This window comes from Panthera tigris, chromosome D2 (genome assembly GCF_018350195.1).
Source record: "Panthera tigris isolate Pti1 chromosome D2, P.tigris_Pti1_mat1.1, whole genome shotgun sequence".
Classification (NCBI taxonomy): Eukaryota; Metazoa; Chordata; class Mammalia; order Carnivora; family Felidae; genus Panthera; species Panthera tigris.
Window position 1 is genome coordinate 12,390,033 of NC_056670.1, and position 21,405 is coordinate 12,411,437.

At 49.3% G+C, this 21,405-nt stretch overlaps 1 protein-coding gene across 2 annotated transcripts in view; it reads right to left on the reverse strand.

The window, feature by feature from the left end:
* GPR137B (G protein-coupled receptor 137B) overlaps positions 1-21,405 on the reverse strand; it is a 49,426-nt gene that overhangs the window by 13,637 nt on the left and 14,384 nt on the right. The window contains exons 2-5 of one of the 2 annotated variants that reach the window (XM_015539231.2): positions 14,421-14,470; positions 8,653-8,875; positions 5,776-5,925; positions 2,786-2,914 (exon numbers count right to left, since the gene is read on the reverse strand). In XM_015539231.2, the coding sequence (XP_015394717.2) occupies positions 2,786-2,914; positions 5,776-5,925; positions 8,653-8,875; positions 14,421-14,470 (552 nt within the window). The remainder of the gene's footprint in view (positions 1-2,785; positions 2,915-5,775; positions 5,926-8,652; positions 8,876-14,420; positions 14,471-21,405) is intronic. The other variant, XM_042959815.1, reaches the window with a different exon arrangement.

A 21,405-nucleotide genomic window follows, 5' to 3' on the forward strand; every position in this document is an offset into this window, starting at 1 on the left:
GCAACCATGAATACATAATGGAAAGAGAACAGCCTTTTCAATAGATGGTGTTGGGAAAACTGGACAGTCACATGGAAAAGAATGGAACTGGACGACTATCTTATACTAAATACAAAAATTAACTCAAAATGGATTAACTACTTGAATGTGAGAATCAAAACCATAAAACTTCTCCTAAAAGAAAACACAGGTGGTAATCTCCCTGATGTCAGTCCTGGCAATGATCTGGCACCAAAAGTAAATGACACAAAAGCAAAACCAAACAAGCGGGACATCATCAACTAAAAAGCTTCCTTCCACACAGCAAAGGAAACCATAAACAAAATGAAAAGACAACATACTGAATAGGAGAAGATTTCTGCAAATCATATATCCAATATCCAAAATATCCAATATATCCAATCATATATCCAATCTCCAAAATATATGAACTCCTACAACTCAATAGCAAAAACCCAATTAAAAACAGGCAAAGGACCTGAGCATTTTCCCAGAGACCTACAGATGGCCAACAGGCACGTGAAAAGATGTGAACCTCACTAGTCATCAAAACAAATCAAAACCACAGTGCGCGACCGCCTCACACCTGTCAGAATGGCTACAATGAAAAAGACAAAAAGTAACAAGTATCGGCTAGGATGTGAAGAAAAGGAAATCCTTGTACACTCCTGGTGGGAATGCAAACTGGTGCAGCTGTGGAAAACAGTACGGAGGTTCCTCAAAAAATTAAAATTGAACTACCCTACAATCCCACAATTCCACTTCTACCTGTTTATCTGAAGAAAATAAAAAACATTAACTTGAAAAGACACATGCACCCTCGTGTTCACTGTAGCATTATTGACAATAGCCAGGACATGGAAACCACCTAAAAGTTCATCAATGGATGAAAAGCTAAGGAAAAGCTATTCGCGCCGGAGTATTACTCAACCAAGAAAAAGAACAAAATCTTGCCACTTGCAACAACATGGATAAACCTTGAGGGCGTTATGTTAAGTGAAATAAGTCAGACAGAAAATGATAAATACCATAAGATCTCACCTAGGTGGACTCTAAAAGTAAACCAAGAAAACCCACATGGATGTAAAGATCAGACGGGTGCTGGCCTGAGGTGGAGGATAGGGGGTGGGCAAAATGGGCGAAGGGGGCCAAGAGGTACAAACTTCCAGTGATGAAGTAAGTCCTGGGGATGTCACGCATAGCACGGGGTCCAGAGTTACTAATAGTGGACTGCGTATTTGAACGTAGTTCAGAGCATGGACCTCGAAAGTTCTCATCACAAGAAAAAAAAAAACCCTGTAACTACACAGTGATGGATGTCAGCCGGACTTACAGTGATCATTTTGCAATATATGCAGATATCAAACCATTACACTGTACCCCTGAAATATTGATATGTCAGTTACAGATCAATAAAAAAAAAAAAAAAAAAAAAAGAATCCGTGTAAAGTATCCTGAGACTGAAAAGTTTAAGAACCACTGCTCTAGAAAATGCTCTCAACAGCAGAGCTATTCAAGGCACTACAACCAAGTAACCCCAGCTACACAGAGTATGTTAAGGGTGACCTATTTCCCTGGACAATGAGATCTGAGAGTACAAATTGAGACATTATTCTGCATTCATTTAAGAAAATAGTACCTCGAACACTATCGCGTTAGCCTTTCTCTCGTTAAATTTGGACACCTACTCTCTCCTTCAGGCTGCCTTGGGCTTAGGGAGCCCAGTTCTGAAGTCCCTGAAACACAGGGAAGTGACGAAAAGGCACATGATGCCTGGGTGAGGCCTCGCTGGGCACGGGAGTGTGATTAAGAGACCCCGCCCTATCCCTCAGTCAGGCAAGCAAGGCGCCCAGAAAACTTCAGGAAAGGAGAGAAGGCAATGCAGCTGGACTCCCGGCCTAGAATCTGCTGCCTGCCCGTCCGGTCCTGTCTCTTCGCCGGTGACCCCAAAGTGTTTAGGATCTGACCGTACAGACGCCTCTGGCTGTTCCCAAATCAAGTAAAGGTCAGAGGAAGTGCAGGGCGGCTTCCTAAAAAATCATGCAAGGGGAGGAAATGGATCCCGAGGTCTAAAAAACACTGCCCACCTGCCTGGTCTGCGGGGGCCTCGGTCAGGCTGTGCTTCAGGCGGGCTGGTTATCGGATCGCTGCTTTCTTTACCGCCCACGCTTGGCTCACATTGGCCAAGACCCACTTACTCTACTTTTCCACGGGTTTCATAGATCAGCGACTCAAAATTCCAGGTTAGTGTGGCTGGAATAATTCACGAAGCCGACACTCCCAGGAGTTTCCTCACTCTGGGAAGTCGTGCACGTTCTGTCCCGTCCTCATAAAGACATTTATATGAAGCTGGCTGAGCAGAAATGGGACCAAACTGGGACAGTGGGGTCAGCACTCCTCACGGTGTTTCCGTATCACCGCGCCTCCGGCATAACACGGGGTGAGGAACTGGAGCCCCATTTTCTATTTCCCTTTTGCTAAAATCAAAGCTTATAGATGGGGTTCGCCCCAAGGCAAGGCTAAGATACTAATGACACTGTTGTTGCTTTAGGAAAAACAGCTGATCACTAGCTCAAGGCCTGAGATACAACTAAAAGCATTAGCTGAAGAATGAATTTGCCTCGAAAAGAGTTACGCAAAAAGACAGTCACAGACAGACATGGGAAATTTTTATAACAGGACAGGACAGAAGAGGCACGCTACTGAAAATCTGAGAAGAAAATCTGATTGCGTGTTTTGTGACTAGAGGCAGATCTTTTCTGCAAACATCAAATGGTCTACTCACAAGGTCCTTTGTAGGGTTTCTAACTCGGAAGAAGTAGACGACCAAGGTGGTGGGTAAGAGCTCCCACACGAAAAGAACCACTCCAAACACCACATATCCGGCATCCCCCAGCTGGTTTTTCAGATCCGCCTGCGGAAAAGAGAGGAAATGGAGTCACCAGACTGAGGGCGGAGGAAAGAAGTCTGATCTGATTCTTCCTAACGTGAACAGAGACTAATTCTAATGCTACGATGTGCGTGCTGAAATCAGGCAAAACTAATGGTCCAGACCTCAGGTGGGGGCTTATTTCAGCCACACAGGAGAGACAATTATCACCTTCAAGAGAATCAAGGACAGAAACTGCCCGTCTCTGATGTTTTAGTACTCCAGCCTCCAAAATCTTCCTCATATCCTAATTAAGTCTCCTGAATTTAAGTTGATTTTCTTTCCTTCAGCAATCAAATCATGAGACGTTATGTCACCCCCTCCTCAATTTTTAAGAGCAGCATGTAACTGTGACCCTTTGTCTCATCCCTAGGATAAACACGTGAATTTTTTAAGCGGGGGAGAGGGGCAGAGAGAGAGAGAGAGAAGGAGAATCCCCTATGGGCTCCATAACCCCAGGACTGTGACCCAAGCCAAAATCAAGAGTCGGATGCTCAACCAACTGAGCCACCCAGGAGCCCCAACCCATCAATTGCGCAGGCTAGATTGTCTGGAAACAACTGTTCAGAGTCCAGGACGTTTGTCCGGACCAGTGAGACAGCTGAATGGGCCTGGTGCGTCGTCCCTCCCTTCCTGCAGGGCACACGGCCTGTGAGAAGCACACATGGTCGTGTCTGGGCAACTCCACCAGAGAGGCCAGCATCTCAAACCTAGACAGTGTGCCAAAATCGGGCCACAGCTGGCCGATCACCTCAACTCGATCCTTCTGCCTTCTCCATTACGTGGGATTCGAAGTACAGTAACCAGCACTAACCATGCCACTCTCGGAAGGATCCCTCTCGAGCTTTGCATCTCCAGTCCCATCTCTGCTACATCTCCGTAGCACGCTGTCCTTCTATTCATTCTACACGAATAGCGGGCAGCTTGTGGCCACCTGTTAGATTTGCGCCTAGATTCTCTCAGTTGCAACCCCACAGGTCTAGCTACTCATGAACAACCATCCCCCTAAAAAAACAACAGAACTTTCAAGGTCGTGGTATTTTAAATTTGTTATCACCAGAAGCCCTTAACTGAAAGAAAAATTGAAATAATTATTTTGTTAAAACCTAATCTCTGTTGTTTAATGGATATGAAGTTTCAGTTTGGGAAGATGAACAAGTTCTGGAGACAGAAGGTGGTGATGGTTGCCCAACAATGGGAATGTGCTTAATGCCAGTGATCTGTACACTTAAAAATGGTTACAATTGTAAGTTTTATGTATATTTTACTCCACGAGAGCCTTTGTCTTACGAATAAGTCTCTAATTTATTATTGCTTAAAGTTTATATGTATGTGTGTGTGTGTGTGTGTGTGTATTTGAAGTATATTTATTTATTTTGAGAGAGAGAGCAGGAGTGGGACAGAGAGAGAGGGAGACAGAGAACCCCAAGCAGGCCCCACGCTGTCAGCACAGAGCCCGATGTGGGGCTCAAACCCACAAACCGTGAGATCATGACCTGAGCTGAAACCAAGAGCTGGACGCTTAACCGAACTGAGCCACCCAGGCACACCTCTCTGTCTAGATTTTATCCTAAACCCACTTTGCCCTTAGCTAACACACTGGCTAACTGCACAGGTTAAATTCACCGACAGGAAAAATACATTTTTATGTTTGATTTTCTCAAAACAGGGCGCACCTTCAGCAGTGCTCAACTTTCTACCATCCTGCACGTGTGGAATTGGTTTGGGTGGTGGTGGCTGTTTTAATCTTTTCTAATTATGACACCTTCCATGTGCCTGTCCTGAATTTCCCTTTGTCCTCACGTGTTTATTGTGGTCATTTAGTGCCTTCCTCCAGGGTCTTAATCCGGCCCAGGTTCTGAGCACCGCTGGGATTTTTAGAAGTGCGTTTGTATATGGTTGAATATTCAGTATTTTTCCAGGAAAAGTTAAGGGCTTTTGCAATTCAATCCAGTAGTCTCCTGTCATAGAACAGAAGTTCTGTTTCTCTCTTGTAATGGCCTGTGTGTGTGTTCTCCTCAGTGGACATAAGTCGCTCCCCCAGGCAGGGAGGGAGTCTGTGAACGTTTGTGTCCCCAGCACCCCGTCCACGGCTGAGGACAAAGCGTCGCTAGTTCCCAAATGAGGTGATGACTTACGTTCAGTCTTTCTCATTTGCACAAAGCGTCGCTATTTCCCAAGTGAGGGGATGACTTACGTTCAGTCTTTCTCATTTGGACAAGAATCCCAAATGATACGTCGCTACCTTTGTTTGTGGCTTTATAATTTATGAGCTTCTAGGATGTATTAAATGAGAAGAATATCAGATGGAGACAACTGCTAAAAGGAGCTTTTACTAACACCTTAATACCCCAGTCATTTTTGTCTCGAGTTCCTCAAATGTTGTTTACAGGCTCCATTTTTTTTTTAAGTCATGGTTTTATGTATTTTCTGAAACCTGCATACACTCTGTTTTCCCTTGGCAAATTTCACCCTTTAAGGAAACCATCTCACATTTATATGGAAGCACTTAAATTTTTTTTTAAGTACTGCTTGACAAGAGCCCCAGAAAGGAGAAAGGAGAAAGGAGAAGTGTATGCATGTGTGTGCCTGCATGTCTGTGTGTGCGTGTCTCTGTGTGTGTGTGCACATATATACCCTAGTTCTCTCAGAAACGTGAGCTGGAACAAGGCAGGTGCTACGATCCCATTTTACAGATGAGGATGCAGATACCACACAGGTTAGCGACCGGCAAGGTCACCCAGCTATTTAGCCGCAGAAGCAAGGAGCTTATACCTCTCTGCCACATGGGATGCTGCGAAGCAAAGAGTCGCCGTTCAGGTGACAGATCGCCGGCACCCACTGACCTGGTCTGATACATTGTACCAGTCGTAATCAAAGGAATGGACGTTCTTGCTCTGAGAAAACGAGAGGATGAACAGGTTGTAGCAGGCCCGGGAGGCGTAGAGGAGGATGACGGTCACTCCGATGGCAGTCACTTGACACACGGAGGAGCCCTGGAAGAGCGGGAGCCATGAGGGCTGCGCCCGATCCGGGTCCGGGACACCGGCCTCCTCCCGGAACCCGGCCTGTGTTCAGCCTACTGCCTCAGAGGCATGCGCTATGGTGCCCACGAGCCCCATCAAAGCCTCCACCCTCAGACATCAGACCCAAGCCCAAGCTTCATTGCATCCCACATCCCCCCTAAAAAGTTTCAATTAAAAAAAATATTTTTTAATGTATTTTTGAGAGAGAGTGAGAGAGACAGAGCATGAGCAGGGGAGGGGCAGGAGAGAGGGAGACGCAGAATCCGAAACAGGTTCCACGCTCTGAGCTGTCAGCACAGAGCCTGATGAGAGGCCCGAACCCACAAACGCAAGATCATGACCTGAGCCGAAGTCGGCCGCTTCACCGACTGAGCCACCCAGGTGCCCCTCCCCTCTGCAAATTTCAGATTATCTTCAAATAGATGCTTCAAAATCTGGAAGTCAATTTGGAGATGCCTTAAATATGGGCTATTTGCTTAATGCAAAGTCAAGTGGCTTATGTTGTTCAATTTGCAAGACGACCCCTGACTTATGAGCCCAGTGCACAGCCTGTGGCCCAGGGAGAGCCCATCTCAGCAGGATGGTAGCTGGGAGAGTGCGATCTCGCTGATGGTGGCTCTGGGCAGGGAGCGCTGCCTCAAAGTCCAGAATCTTCTAAGCCGGAAGCTCTGGAGTCGCAGTGTCACTCTGGACTTGGAATTACATGGAAATTGGTGATTTGTGCCCCAATTTAGGAAGCTATCGATTTACAGTCAATGGGTGCCAGCTAGAAACACAGCTGACAAACATCACCAAAAAACTGAAATCGATTTTTGAGATTTGCATTTGGAAGTCACTAGTTAACGAGATAGTATTTTATTTTGTCAGTAGTAGGTTATTCGCTTGTTTGCCACAGGGGTGACCTAAATGGTCTTTTGGCAGTCTGAAATTTAACCCTTCCTGTAAAAACCACAATTCTGATTTTTGTGGGTTTTTTTTCTGTAAAAAATTTTTTTTAATGTTTACTTATTTTGAGAGAGAGAGAGAGAGAAAGAGAGAGAGGACGCACAGGTAAAGTATAGAGGGAGAGAACTTATAAGTGGGAACTACTCTGGTTGTACCGAAGTCTTTTGGGATTTTGCAAGAGGTCAGCCACTCACAGGATGCCTGGTGATGGCTCTGTATTTTTTTTTTTTTTAATGTTTATTTATTTTTGAGACAGAGACAGAGCATGAACAGGGGAGGGTCAGAGAGAGGGAGACACAGAATCTGAAACAGGCTGAGCTGTCAGCACAGAGCCCGACGCGGGGCTCGAACCCATGGACCATGAGATCATGACCTGAGCCGAAGTCGGACGCTTAACCGACTGAGCCACCCAGGTGCCCCACGGCTCTATATTTCTGAAGTCAGAGGCACAGATTTTAATCTATTGGTCACTGCTGAGGACACGACACTGTGGAGACAGAGCTGCCTCACAGTCTGCAGACCGAACATTTACCGCAGCCAACTGGGCCTCGGGGCACAGAAGGCAGCCAAGGGGGTCTGCCGCAGGACACGGTCGCGGAAGGTCAGAAGTCACTCAACCATTTTACAAATGAGAAAAGCCAAGGTCCACAGAGGTCAAGTGACTGGTGTGCTGGGGCCCCTCCCCGGCCTCCACACTTCACTGAGCTTCTCGACAAAGGAAAACTTGGGATCAAGCCGCTCAGGGGCACCTGGGCACCACAGCCCCAGGAGCATATCCACACCCCCCCTTTTTTTTTAATATTCATTTTTGAGAGACAGAGACAGAGCGTGAATGGGGGAGGGGCAGATAGACGGAGACACAGAACCAAAGCAGGCTCCAGGCTCCGAGCCGTCGGCAAAGAGCCCGACGTGGGGCTCGAACTCACGAACCGCGAGATCATGACCCGAGCTGAAGTCAGACGGTCTGAGCTTAACGGTCTGAGCCCCCCAGGCGCCCCTGTCCTTTCTAACTCCAGGGAAAGGAAGGAGAAAACAGAGACTGGAGGGTGTGCCATACAGCAGCAAAGCGAGGGAAGGGGCCAGGAGCCTCCCTCTCATAGCATCTGCCTCCATCCCTGACCAGTCAGCAGGAGAGAGACGTTGTTCTGAACCCCAGGGGGCGCTGTCCACACTGGGATGTCCACCATCCCCTGACACGCAGGCCGGTCCCAAGGGGAGCGTGAATCGCACCTGAAAGACCCCGGGGCCAGCCTGCCGGGTCCCAAGTTGAGCTGAGCATCCACTGAGTGTGCAACCCAGGGCGAGCTCCTGACCTCTGCGCCCTGGTCCCCCGGTCTATGAAGTGGGGATAATACCTCCCCCCAGGGATTTGTGAGGATTACATTAGCTTCCCCGTGTAGAACGCTTATCTTCTATAAAAGTGCCTGGAGCACAGGGGCCACTGGGTGTGTGTTTCTACGAATATTATCAGCGCAGTCAATCCTGCCAAGTCCTTTAAACACTGTATCTATAAGCCAGAGATGACCTCTCTGCCAGGAATTCTGCACTCTTGGTTCCGTTGAGCCAGCTCGAACGGAACCCTCCTCGCATACAAAGTTCACGAACTACACAGCTCTGTGTTTTGGCAACCACGGCACGGCTAATCATTTCTAGGGCAGGTGTGAAAGGTATTTGTTGAGTTGTCTGTTTGCAACCAGGAAACTATTTTCAGAGTAAGTTTACTGAGGGGATCTTGACCGTCATCCCACCTACCTTAGACTCCAAGTAAATGTTGGCTAAGGACATCTTCGAGATTTTGTAGAGACAGATGGAGAGCGAGACGGCACACAGCACAAAGAGAGTGTCATTAATGGCCACACGCACGGAGACAATGACCTTCCTCTCCCAGTTTCCCGTCTTCACCAACACCGCACAGGTTAAATTCACCAACAGGAAAACGAGGCTGATGAAGAGTGAGGCCAGGTAGAGGGGTAACCTGGAAGGGACCAGTGAGAAATGTCAGACGCTGCCTGCACGCTGGCTGTACGTTCTGGATCCATCCAGAAGGAAACCGCGGTATTTTCTGGTTGGCTGCCAGAAGCAGAACGTACCAGAGTTATCCAACACCTACGAGGGCAGATTTCGGAGGTGGCTGTTCCACGATTCAAATTACAGATAAAAGGGGTGCCTGGGTGGCTCAGTCGGTTAAGCGTCCGACTTCGGCTCAGGTCACGATCTCGCGGTCCGTGAGTTCGAGCCCCGCGTCGGGCTCTGTGCTGACTTCTCAGAGCCTGGAGCCTGTTTCAGATTCTGTGTCTCCCTCTCTCTGACCCTCCCCCGTTCATGCTCTGTCTCTCTCTCTGTCTCAAAAATAAATAAAGGTTAAAAAAAATAAAAAAAAAATAACAAATTACAGATAAAACTACAAGTTGTACCCTCAGGAAGGTGCCCTCGGAGCCACCCTTCCCTGCGTCCGGGAGGCCATGCGGACTGGGTGGGACAGCGCACGTCTGGACTGAATCCCCCGCTGAGCGCTCACTCCTCACGTGGACACGCTGAGAGTGAAGCGCATGGGCTCCAGGTCGGAGGAGGGTCTCAGGGGGGCACCAACAAGGCTGCGCTCGGTGACCCTGGGCAAAACCACCCCGTGGGAGCCTTAGCCTCGTCATCTGAACGCAGACTAAATAACACCTGCTTTGCAGGGTGTTGTTGAGGACTAAGTGTGTGTGTATACAAGGCTGTACCCCCCAAAAAAGTCATGGATGGAGGGGGGAGTCTGGGTGGTGCTCACATTGACCCGGAAACACTCACTACTGAGGCAGTATTCTGCGGCGATGCAAATCTGCCCAAGCATCTTGCCCGAGGCTGAACGGATGCAAAACGTCTAGGTCGCTGTCAGTTTTACCTTGTAGCTTCCCAGATCTCCTCACGTCCTGGGTGACTGGTGCAAGGCCTACAGAAAGACTTCTCGGATTTACTAGAACCAAAATCAGCAGCCTCACGCTTATCTTCAAGACTGTCCATACCCTTCACTTCCTTCGGCAGATATGCAAACAAGGAACAGACCTGCTTGGCTCAAAACCAGACTGGTCTAACTGGACTACATTTGGAAATCCAAAAGATGGAAACCATCGACTCCAAGTGGTCTGGAAGCTACAGAATGACACCGGTGTCTTCAAGAGCTGTTACAGACCGGGACCCAGAATCCCGGATCGTAGTCCCAGCTCCGGACCTCATGGCACTGACGGGACCCACGGAGGGAGGGGCAGAGGGAGAAAGAGAGTGTAAGTAAAGGGTGAGGAAGCCAGACATGACTCAACACTGACCGTGTGGCACCCAGGGCAGCTGGTATGGGGTGCCTCCCTGCCACACGTTTCCACCTTGGGTTTGCAACCAAGCCTCCGCCACACCCTCCCTCCTTTCCATCACCCTGCCCTGCCCTCACCTGCCTGGCGTGACCCAGAGAAGAAGGGTGTGGGCGACACATGGAGCTGAGACGTCAGGCGAGTCTCTGGGCCACTCTGGGCTGCGTGTCCTTATCCGGCAAACAGAGACGAGGATTCCTATTCTGCCTCAAAGAGCTGCTGTGGGAATCCAGCAGAAGGGTCCTGCCCCTTCTGGTTTCTCCTCTGTCCTCACCCCACGGAGCCTCAAGGTCTCACCCCAGCCTCTCCTATTGTCCACAGAGTCTTTGCCTCTTCCTGTCATTCCTTCCTCCGCAGGTCCTCCCCTGCCGACCCCACGTTCTCCCAGGCCCCCATGACCCACTCATCAAACCCAAAGGTGCCAACTCTCGGCCGCCATCTTGCCCCACCTTCCTGGTGCTCCCTTGTCCATCACTCCACAGCCCTCACCTGCCTCACGTTCCCCTGTCTGAGCCTGCCCCTTGGATAGCCGCTGGTTCCTCTTCCTCCCCTTCCTCCCCCAAAGTGATGACATCCTTGGCTCTTTCCTCTACCCCCCGTTCCCTGGGAAATACGTTCACTCTTACAGCTTCTGTACGACCAGGTTCATAAAGATCTCGTCTTGAGCCACTGCCCCCGTCCTACGACCAGACCCACATTCCAAACAGCTGCCACCCTGTCACCTCAGACCGTGTCCAAGCCTAATTCCCGACGGTCCTCCTCCAGCACTTCTCTCTTTTCCTGTTTCTATGAAAGGCACCGTCATTTTTTTTGCAGACTCCTAAACTATAAAGATCTTCCTTGATTACAACCCCGGTTTACTGAGCTGTCAAAGTCAACAGATTCTTTATTCCTGCTCCCCGGTGTGCCCCCCTCCCCGTCCTCACCAACCACATGGTCCCATGCCTTCTGTCTAGAACCAATGAGCTGGTGTCCAGATTGACCCTCACCCTAAACCCCACCCTAAACCCTCTACTCCGCCACACTCCCAATCAGTCTACAGAGCCAGGTCAATCGGTGGGTGCCCCACATGCTAATTAAGCCAGTCTGTGTGTTGTCGTGAAGCCCACAGATGTCCCCATCTCCCCCTGTCTTTACCCAAGCTGATCTTTCTGCCTAAAACCTTCCTGCCCCGTAATTTCTATCCCGGCCTGCTCTGAGTGCTTCTAAGACCACCTGCCAAACAGAAACCTGTTATTGTCTTTTTTCTCTTTTTAATGTTTATTTATTTTTGAGACGGGGGGTGGGGAGAGGCAGAAAGAGAGAGAGAGCGAGCATATGAAGCAGGCTCTGTGCTGAGAGAACAGAGCCCCATGCAGGGCTCGAACCCACAAACTGTGAGATCACGACTTGGGCCGAAGTCCGATGCTTAACCGACTGAGCCACCCAGATGCACCGAAGCCTGTTTTTATCTTAAATGAGCTGTGTTGTGAGACGTGAAACAATATGGAAAAAGTACTTTTGCTCCAACATTAAGGTAAAAGTCAGCTAAATCGTCAATGTGGTAAAACAACTCCGTCCTGGGAAATGTATATGAAAACCTATGATGGAAAACATCACTGTGTTTCCTCAGGGCTGGAGGGGGGTTATGTGGGGAGGAGAGTGGGGGAGCTCAGTAGATTTGGTTTCTTTCTTTCCACAGGTCCACATTCCAAACTTTCAATCTTTTTCTATTTTATCATTTTTTACAAAAAAAAAAAAAAAAAAACGCTTACAAAACTTCACTTTTCCTCCTGGGTCTGCAGCTCTGCAGAAAAGAGATTTAGGTGGTGGGCAGGGGTGCAGAACAGATCCTAGGGCAAATGTGTGTTTCCATGGCAACAACATTGTACACTCTCCCCCAGAATTACTGCCTTTCAATTCAAACCATAGGGTCAGGATAAACAGCCTATGATGAGAAAAAAGGCCAAAGGAGAAGAAAATCAGTGGGGCCCTGCATCTGGGAAGACGACTTTGCTCATGAGCCCAGAGGGATCAGCTTCTGGCTAGTCCCCAAGCGCAGAGACGGTGAGCCTTTGAGGTGGCTCCTAGAGTCCTGCCCACACGGGCCTGGGGACAGAAGTGCCAGCTAATGCAACACGACAGAACTTTGCTACCTTGGCTACCTCCTTCGGGGAGGGGATGGCGCTAACAGATTAGAGAGCGTCGTTTCCATTTCTCTTCTTAGATCTCAGATTCCTTACAGAACCGGAAAAGCAAAGCCTGGCTCATTACATTTTTACTTACCAACAACAAAAAAAAATCAAAGGTGGAGGGAAAACAGTTTAAAAGGCTTAAAGTCGGGGCGCCTGGGTGGCTCAGTCGGTTAAGCGTCCGACTTCAGCTCAGGTCACGATCTCGCGGTCCGCGAGTTCGAGCCCCACGTCGGGCTCTGGGCTGATGGTTCAGAGCCTGGAGCCTGCTTCCGATTCTGTGTCTCCCTCTCTCTCTGCCCCTCCCCCGTTCATGCTGTGTCTCTCTCTGTCTCAAAAATAAATAAACGTCAAAAAAAAATTAATTAAAAAAAAAATAAATAAAAGGCTTAAAGTCAAAGCGTTCTCGAGCACCCAGCCCCGTAGGTTCAAGCCCTGCATCGGGCTCTGCACTGACAGTGCTTGCTTGGGATTCTCTCTTCCTCTCTTCCTCTCTCTGCCCCTCCCTCCCTCCCTCTCAAAATAAATAAATAAACTTAAAAAACAACAACAACATCGAACTGCTATGGGAGTAGCTTGGGGTGAGGAGTTGCAACTAGTTCTAGACTAAGGGCTACTGTTTCATTTCAAATGAGTCATGATTCAATTAGAAAAGCCAGTCTATTTACAAGCCAATGTATCAAAGCATCTCAAGGGATAAATCATGGCCTGAAATGTCTGCAGGGGCATCTGGCTTAAGGAAATGGGGAATCAAGCAGAGGAGATAGAAGAGATAAACTCGAATAACTCTGAGGATTTATTATTAGACCGGAGTTAACAGGCTTCTCCCACTGAAACCTTACCCTTCCTGGCTTCAAGAAACTCTTATGCCTTCTCCAGCCCAAGCATCGCATCCAGCCGGGTTTCTCCTGGTCTCCTCCCTTCATTTCTGCAAATCCCCTCCCACTGGAAACAGCCTATCCTACTGTCTGCACTTTGGTTCCAGAATCAAGTACAGTCCCCACACACTCGTCTTCTCACCGAAAGGAATCCCATCCCCCAAGTGCTCAGGCTGAAAATTTTCTGACCAGTGCTTTGGGATTTCACTTCGAGAAGACACCTTACTACCCCAGGCTCAACCAACTGCTTCCAAGACAAGACCAGCTCCGTGATCCAATCAGAACATTCTTCCTCCACCCCAATCTTCATGCATTCTTGGCTCCCCAGTCCCCACAGCTGATCTACATTTCCAGAGTCAAGAGGATGGAGGCAGAGATTATGGGTGCGGAGGAAAGGCCAGGTACTTTGCTTCCGGAGAAGTTAACTTGGGAACTGCTCCTTTAAATGGTTCTCCTTATTATAATAATATTATTATATTATATTATATTATATTATATTATATTATATTATATTATATTATATTATATTATATTTACTATTATATAATATTTATTATTATTATTATTATTATTATTGTTATTATATAATAATAACATTATTTCATGGTGGACCCTAAAATCCCAGTTGAGTAGTCTGGTAGAAACATGCACAAAGTAGTGAACAAAGACATCAAGATGAGCTAAAAAAAAAGAAACGTGGCCAAGACTTGTCTCTTGATCTGAGTACTGTCGTATCACTTCCTCAATTTCAGTTTTCTTGGATATAAAAGGGGAGATCAAAATATGCACTTCCATGACCTTAAAAGTCCTCATCACAAGAAACAACAATTTTTGTAACCATGGATGGTAACGCAGGTTAACTAGACTTACTGAGGCGATCGTTTTGCAATACAAAACTCCCGTGACTCTCACAGTGCACAGAGCCCGAGGCAGAGACTGCTCCTGCTCCTGAACAACCACTGCTTTGCCTGATTCTGTGAATTTTTGTGTTGTTTAAGGACCTCTTTACAGAGTGTTTGGTTCTCAAGGACGAGGACTACATTTCTGCCTCAGGGTGCCCCGCCGAGTACTAAATAGTCAAAAACATAGTTGCTGGACGCGGATGGAAATTCCCCCGGGGTACTTACCGGTATTTGAGTAATTCTGGAGAATATTTTGACTTGGCTTTGAAAATCACCTGCAATGACAGAACAACATGGCGGGTTGGGATGCGATACATTGACACCAACAAACCAACATCATCGCTTGAACGCCCCTTTCCCTTTATACCCAGGTGCCAGGGCACAGCTTCTGAAATGCAGAGATCTGCTTTGTGAGAATGTTTGTTAAGCTAAAGATTTTTTAAGCCATCCATACAATTTTCAAGACAAAGGTATTTAAAAATGGTGAAAATGGGAGTGGGGGGACACCTGGGTGGCTCAGTCAGTTCAGCATCTGACTTTTCGTTTTGATTCAGGTCATGATCTCACGGTTGGTGAGTTCAAGCCCTGCAACAGGCTCCATGCTGACAGTATGGAGCCTGCTGGGGGTTCTCTCTCTGCCCCCAACCTTGTTCTCTCTCTCTCTCTCTCTCTCAAAAGTAAATAAAACTTAAAAAAAAATTTTTTTTAATGATGAAAATGGTAAAAAGGGGAGAAAATGTAAAGGTATTACTGGTCTACCAGTGCCAAGGTGTTTCTCTTATGATAAGATTCATATTTGAAGGGCGCCTGGGTGGCTCAGTTGGTTGAGCGGCCGACTTCGGCTCAGGTCATGATCTCACAGCTCCTGAGTTCGAGCCCCACATCAAGCTCTGTGCCTGGAGCCTGCTTCGGATTCTGTGCCTCCCTCTCTCTCTGCCCCAACCCACTCGCATTCTCTCTCTCTAAAAAATAAACATTAAAAAAATTTAATAAAGACTCATATTTGAGCCCATACTCCCACCAGAGATAAACAGTCTACCCTTACCCTTTATTAGAATTTTCACTGGCACCAAATTCATGCTGTCTGAACATAAGCATCCACGCACCCAGGCCTCACACTTTGCAGCCCACTTTGTTAATGTCCCTGGTCTCTAGAAGCATCAAACAACCATTATCTATAGGAGAAAGGTCACGTGTTGGGAATTCACCACAACTTTTGCGTCCTGCACAATTGCTAATGCGTCCATGCAGGGTGCAGCGGCCGGCCTGGCAGAGACTCTGAGAGGCGATGAGCAGAGAAAGCAGGCGGCAGCTCCCTTCAGCCCAGCCGCGACACGGCCACGACACGTAGTGCGCATGCGCGCAGGGGCTTCGGGGACAAGCTCGGCTCGGGTCCCGGGGACCGCGCGGGGCTAGGACACTGCAGCACACGAGCCCATGCCCTGGCTCTCCTGGACCCGTGGTGTTTGCAGGGCGGGGGTGACTCTGGGAGAAGGGAGGGTATGGGAGAGTAGAGAAGGGGCGACCCTTTTCCAGGGATGACCTTGCCGTGGATGGGGAGTATGGGAAGCCCCGCATTCCCCGCTACCGAGCGAGCCCCTCTGCACCGAGCTCCCGAACATGCTCTCCAGCTTCGCAGCTCTCTTTGTACTTGGGACGTCTCGTGGATTTTGCTCAGTTCCTGAAAATATCTAAGGGGCAGATACGTTGCCAGAGCTGGAAAGAGTGAAGGAGGGGCAAAGGGAGAACGGGTGGGCATAGTTGGGGGGGGGGGTGCGGGGGCAGCTCTGGGATCTGAGAGGTCACACAGGTTAAATATTGGCGCCCCCCCCCCCCCGAACCCCCGGGTCTGAGGAAGACGCAGTGAGAAATCCGTTTGCAAGAGGGATATCTGAAAGTAATCCCAGGAAATTCCTCGGTGGATCCCAAGTGCCTGGCCAAGTCTGCGGATGCAGCACAACGGAGCCTCCGTGATGGCTCTAAGGGCCAGTTCCCAGAACACGTATGCAATTTCCCTCTGGGAGCCTTCTAAAAGGCCTTCTTCTGAGGACCTTCAGTAGTTAATGCCCTCTCTCCACCACTGTGGAAAACAGTATAGAAATCCTCCAAAACATTAAAAAAAGTATCATACAATCCACTAATTCCACTACTGAGTATTTACCCAAAGAAAACAAAAATACTACTCTGAAAAGATAACACGCACCCCTATGCTTACTGCAGGATTATTTCCAATAGCCAAGATACAGAAGCAACCTAAATGCCCACTGACAGATGAACGGATAAAGAAGTGGTATGCATACACAATGGAACATTTCTTGACCATAAAAAAGCAAAAAATCTTGCCATTTGCGACAACATGGACGGACCTATAGGGTATTATGCTAAGTGAAATAGGTCAGAGAAAAGAGAAAGACCAACACCGTGTGATTTCATACAGATGTGGAATCTGAAAAAGCAAAACAACAACAGACAAGCAGACTCTTACATGCAGAGAACTGGGGGGGGGGGGGGGGGGGGATGGGCAAAATTGGTGAAGGGGATATTCAGAAGTATAAGCTCCCAGTTAGAAAATTAGTAAGTTACAGAGATGAAAAGTACAGCATAGGGAAGACAGTAAATGAGGTAATAACGTGGTATGGGGACGGTCACTATGCTCGCCATGGGGAGCCCAGAGTAGTGTACAGACTTGTCGAATCACTATGTTGTACTCTGGAAAACTAACGTAACATTGTGTGTCAACTATATTTCAATTAAAAGAAAAAAAAAATCACCCAGGGAACTTGTTAAAGATGCAAATCCCACAGCCCCACCCTTAGAGGTGCCAACCTGGTGGGTCTGGGGAGGGGCCCAGGAATCCGCATTTTAATACATTCCCGACCCCAGGTGATTCTGATCCAGCTAGTCCAAGGACCACCTCCTGAGAAAAAGCGCTACTCTTGAATAGCTCGGCAATCATCAATTTAAAACACACTGGAAGAGGCCACCACGAGAATCACACGACACTGAGAGGTATGATGCAAAGAACAAAGATCAGGGGATGCTCAGGGCCCGTGGACAGCCCCCCAGACATATACACTCCTGCCCTCCCTCAAGTCTCCAATAACAGGCTGCCAACGGGGACCCTCAGGCACAGACTCTGTATCTGGGGGAGGAGGGACCACACCTGTTCCCACAGACTTTACAATCAGCAGAACTACCAACCCTCCTTTTAAAACACATTTTCAGGTGGCTCAGTCGGTTAAGCGTCTGACTTCGGCTCAGGTCATGATCTCATGGCTTCTGAGTTCGAGCCCCGCATCGGGCTCTGTGCTGACCGCTCAGAGCCTGGAGCCTGCTTCAGATTCTCTGTCTCCCTCTCTCTCTGCCCCTCCCCCATTTGTGCTCTGTCTCTCTCTCAAAAATAAACATACATCTAAAAATATAATAATAATAAAAATTAAGAATTCATAGATATCAAAGTGTGGAAAAAACCACAGTATTTTTTTTATGAAGTTTATTTACTTATTTTGAGAGAGAGAGAGAGAGAGAACGAGTAGGGGAGAGGCAGAGAGAGGAGGAGAGAGAGAATCTCAAGCAGGCTCTCCACTGTCAGAGCAGAGGCTGATGCCAGGCTCAAACTCACAAACTTGGACCCTGAACCAACTGAGCCACCCAGGTGTCCCGAAACTACAATATTTTGAAAAAGTGCCTGACCTTGTCAAGTCAATGTGCAAACATTTTTAATGTTGTGCCACACTTAGTGGGGCTTGGTCAGCGGCAGGTAACTTCGGCCTGAGTGACTCAGTTTACTCGTACACACCGGGCCTATCCCGGTGCTCCCGGGCATGGCCCAAGGGCACTCCATGGGATAGCGTCCCCCGGACGGGGCACGACTAGGTGGTCGCATCCTGTGGACTCGGCTCTGTGCCAAGTGCCTTCAACAGACCTACAGCTGGAGGGGAGACACCCAGAGGAGACAAGATGGGACGCAGACCAGAAAGAGGCTCTGGCCTCAGCGGGTCTGAGCGCTGGGAGCCGACATGCAAGCCATGGGCTCCAGCGGTGGGCACCTCGGCCTCCTCTTGTCTCGCCCGGAGTACTGCCCCCTCTGGTCCTTGCAGCTCCTGGTGGCTCAGAGACAACAGGAGGGAGTCTGGGTGGATCAGGGTCAACTCAGGCGACCAGGGCTCCCTGCTGCTCCCACCACCAGCCAGTGCTGGGCCTTCAGGCTGGATGCGCGGAAGGAGTCCCCACCTGCCCACCTTCTTTACAAACCAAACAGACGTTTCTCCACTTCCCACAGCCCCCTGCCTCTGTAGCTCGCCTGCATACGTTCGTAGACTGCACAGAGTCAGGTGCGGGGGGGACTGCCTCCGAGGCCAGCCTGGACCCCAGAACACCCCCCTCGGAGCGTGGTGAGGGGCGGCGTGCCCAGCCGCGACCATCAAAAACTCGGTCCAGGATGCAAGCCTCATAAGCAGTCACACGCTTTGCTCCAACAGTTCCGCTTCTAAGAAATTTCCTCGGAGGCACAGCTTTCCAAGGTGTTCCCACAGAACTGAGAATTCATCAGTGTTAGGGAAATAAATGTCACGGGATCAAACACGTTTAGGAACTGCTAGGCTAAACAGTTTTTCCCTGCAGGAACGTCCCAGAGTCTGGAAAAGACTCCGATCTGCTGTAAATCTTTGAGCAAAACATACGGTAGGCAACAGTTTTCCAAACTTACTTGGCCACGTAAGGTCTTCTGAATAAGTGTTCCAGGGAAAAGAGTTCGGGAAGAGAGTTCGGGAAAAGAGTTCGGCACTAAGCATGGACTGTTCACTGCGGACTTAGAGTAATGATGGCAATAATAATAGTCACAACAAACAAGAAGGAAGGATAACTTTTAAATGATACTCAGACTTTTTCCCCTTAAACACAGACAGCAGCCAAGGAGTGCGCTGAGCACGGGGGCCCGTGGGTGAGGGGTTCCACCCTGAGGGACCACGGAATGACTTGTGCAATAAAAGAGGGGGAAACCCCACAAAACTCAAACTCCCGCCTTGCCGGGAGGGACAAGGTCATCACCAGGGAAAGGCACAATCTGATCGTAAATCATCTGATCCTCTCTAAACTCAAAGCCAAGGTGATAACCACATCAAAATACAAGGCTTGTCCATGACTTGTAAAAACTCAACCCGCTGCTGACAATTTGTGATGAGTGTGTGCCTCGAATGCAATTGAATCTAGTCAAGCCATGCTGAGAACATCTTCCTTTATCCTTCAAGTTAATCCTCCAAAAGTCAAGTTCCTTAAAGCTGTATTTAAATTCCTGCCATTTTAAAGCGCAATATATACATTCCATTATTATACACCACCCCCCACACAAGTACACACACATACAAACACACATGTGCATATAAATACACGTACGTGTACATCTTTTACAGCACAGTTTCTGCCTCCATTAATGAAAAGTGCATAAATGTCCGGACCAAATTTCCAGCAAAATAAATCCAAACTCTTCCACTCACCCCTAATCCAATCTGTGCTCCAAGAGACGTCATTAAAGGTTGGTTAGTGCCCAGAAGTGGAGCTAAGCATTCTGGGTAATCCCTGCTCTCTGGCCCGCCAGGGATCCCTTATCAGGCTGCCCATCTCCTCCAGGCCACTGCTAGCTCCCGCTGACCTCGGCAGGAACTCGGTCGGGAGAGGAGACAGCTCCTGAAGGGCAGGCACACAAAGATTAATTATCCTTGCCTATTTTATGGTGCTCCTGACGGCAGAGGCCCTGCCTGCTCAGTACAAAGCCAGACCCATAAAATCAGAGAGGAGGAAGTCAGGGACTGTGTGAATAGCTAAGGAAAATCTGAGACCAGACAAAAATCCGTGTCATTCCCGCTTTCAGATTGATGGCGTTCACATCAGGTCACCGGACATGGTGCACGGAATCCGGACTCAAGAAATATAAGATGGAGAAAAGTTGGCCCCTGACCTCCAGAAACTCACAACCAGACACAGACATGCCAGTGATGTGAGGAGGGCAGAGGTGTGGAGAGGCATGAGTGATTTGAGGGGGTGTGAACGGGTGTAGGGAAGTATAGGGAGGTGTGAGGGGGTGTGAGGGGTGTAAGGAGGTATGAGGGGGTGCAAGTGGCTATGAGGAGGCAGGATGTGGCACGAGGAGGCAGGAGCAGACCTGAGATGACGTGAGGAGAGGAGGACGGCCGAGGGGGGCACCTTACGGCTCCGGGACGGCAGTGGCACAGCGGCAGGGCTGGGAAGCAGCAGCCCGTGGGCAGGAAGGCACGTGTGTCCCCGGGTGGGACATCACAGAAGGTGTTCACCGGGGGAAATGGACATGGGAGCTGTGCTTTCAGGGGGCGGGGGGGCAGCAGGGATGATGAGAATCGGGGTGGGGGCAGCAGGGGGACGAGAAGCAAAAGGCCCGCCGGGGGCTTGAGAGGGGAGGTGAAAGTGAAGGCAAATGCAAGGCAGAAGGCAGGTAATTGGTGACCCAGGTCTGGGCATCTGGGGAGACACAGGGAGCTTCAGGCTATAGGGGTCTCCTTAGGAGTGGTAACAGTGTTGTAAATCTCACAGGGCGGTGGCCGTGTGGAGCGGGTTGTGTCCCCACCCAAGTGCAGGAGCAGGAAGGAAGCGAGCAGCAGGCCAAGACAGGGGCCTGGGGAGGGGACAGGCCACGGGAGAGGGGCCTGGGGAGGGGACAGGCCCCAGGGAGAGGGGCCTGGAGACAGGAGGTGTGAGAGAGAGGCTAGATGATGGGGGGTGGTGGAGGGCACCCTCAGAGGGAGGCCCATGGCAGGGAAACTGAGACAGGAAGGAGGGGCCGCAGGGTGTCACAGGGACAGCAGGGGGTGGTGGCCCCGGGGGACTGTGAGGTCTGGCTAGAGCTCTGATGAAGGGAGAGCCCCAGCTGCCTCTTGGGGAATGAGAAGGGTGAACGAAGGGGTCAGGTCTCCTTTCCCCGACATCCCTTTGGTGTCTACACAGTCGGTGAAAACACCAGGGTTTTCAGGGGGGCCCCATGGCGGTGAGGGCTGGGAGGACAGGGGAGGGCAGGAGCACACAGCTGCTGCCCTGGAAGGTGGCTGCTCCATCACAGAAATACAGTGTTTCCCATCGCAGAAGCCCCGCGGGCTCAGCATCATTCTCACCACTGTAGAAAGTCCTGCCCAGAACGGGTGCCCAGGGGAGGAAAGCTAGCGGACTTTCCCAAGATGTCATC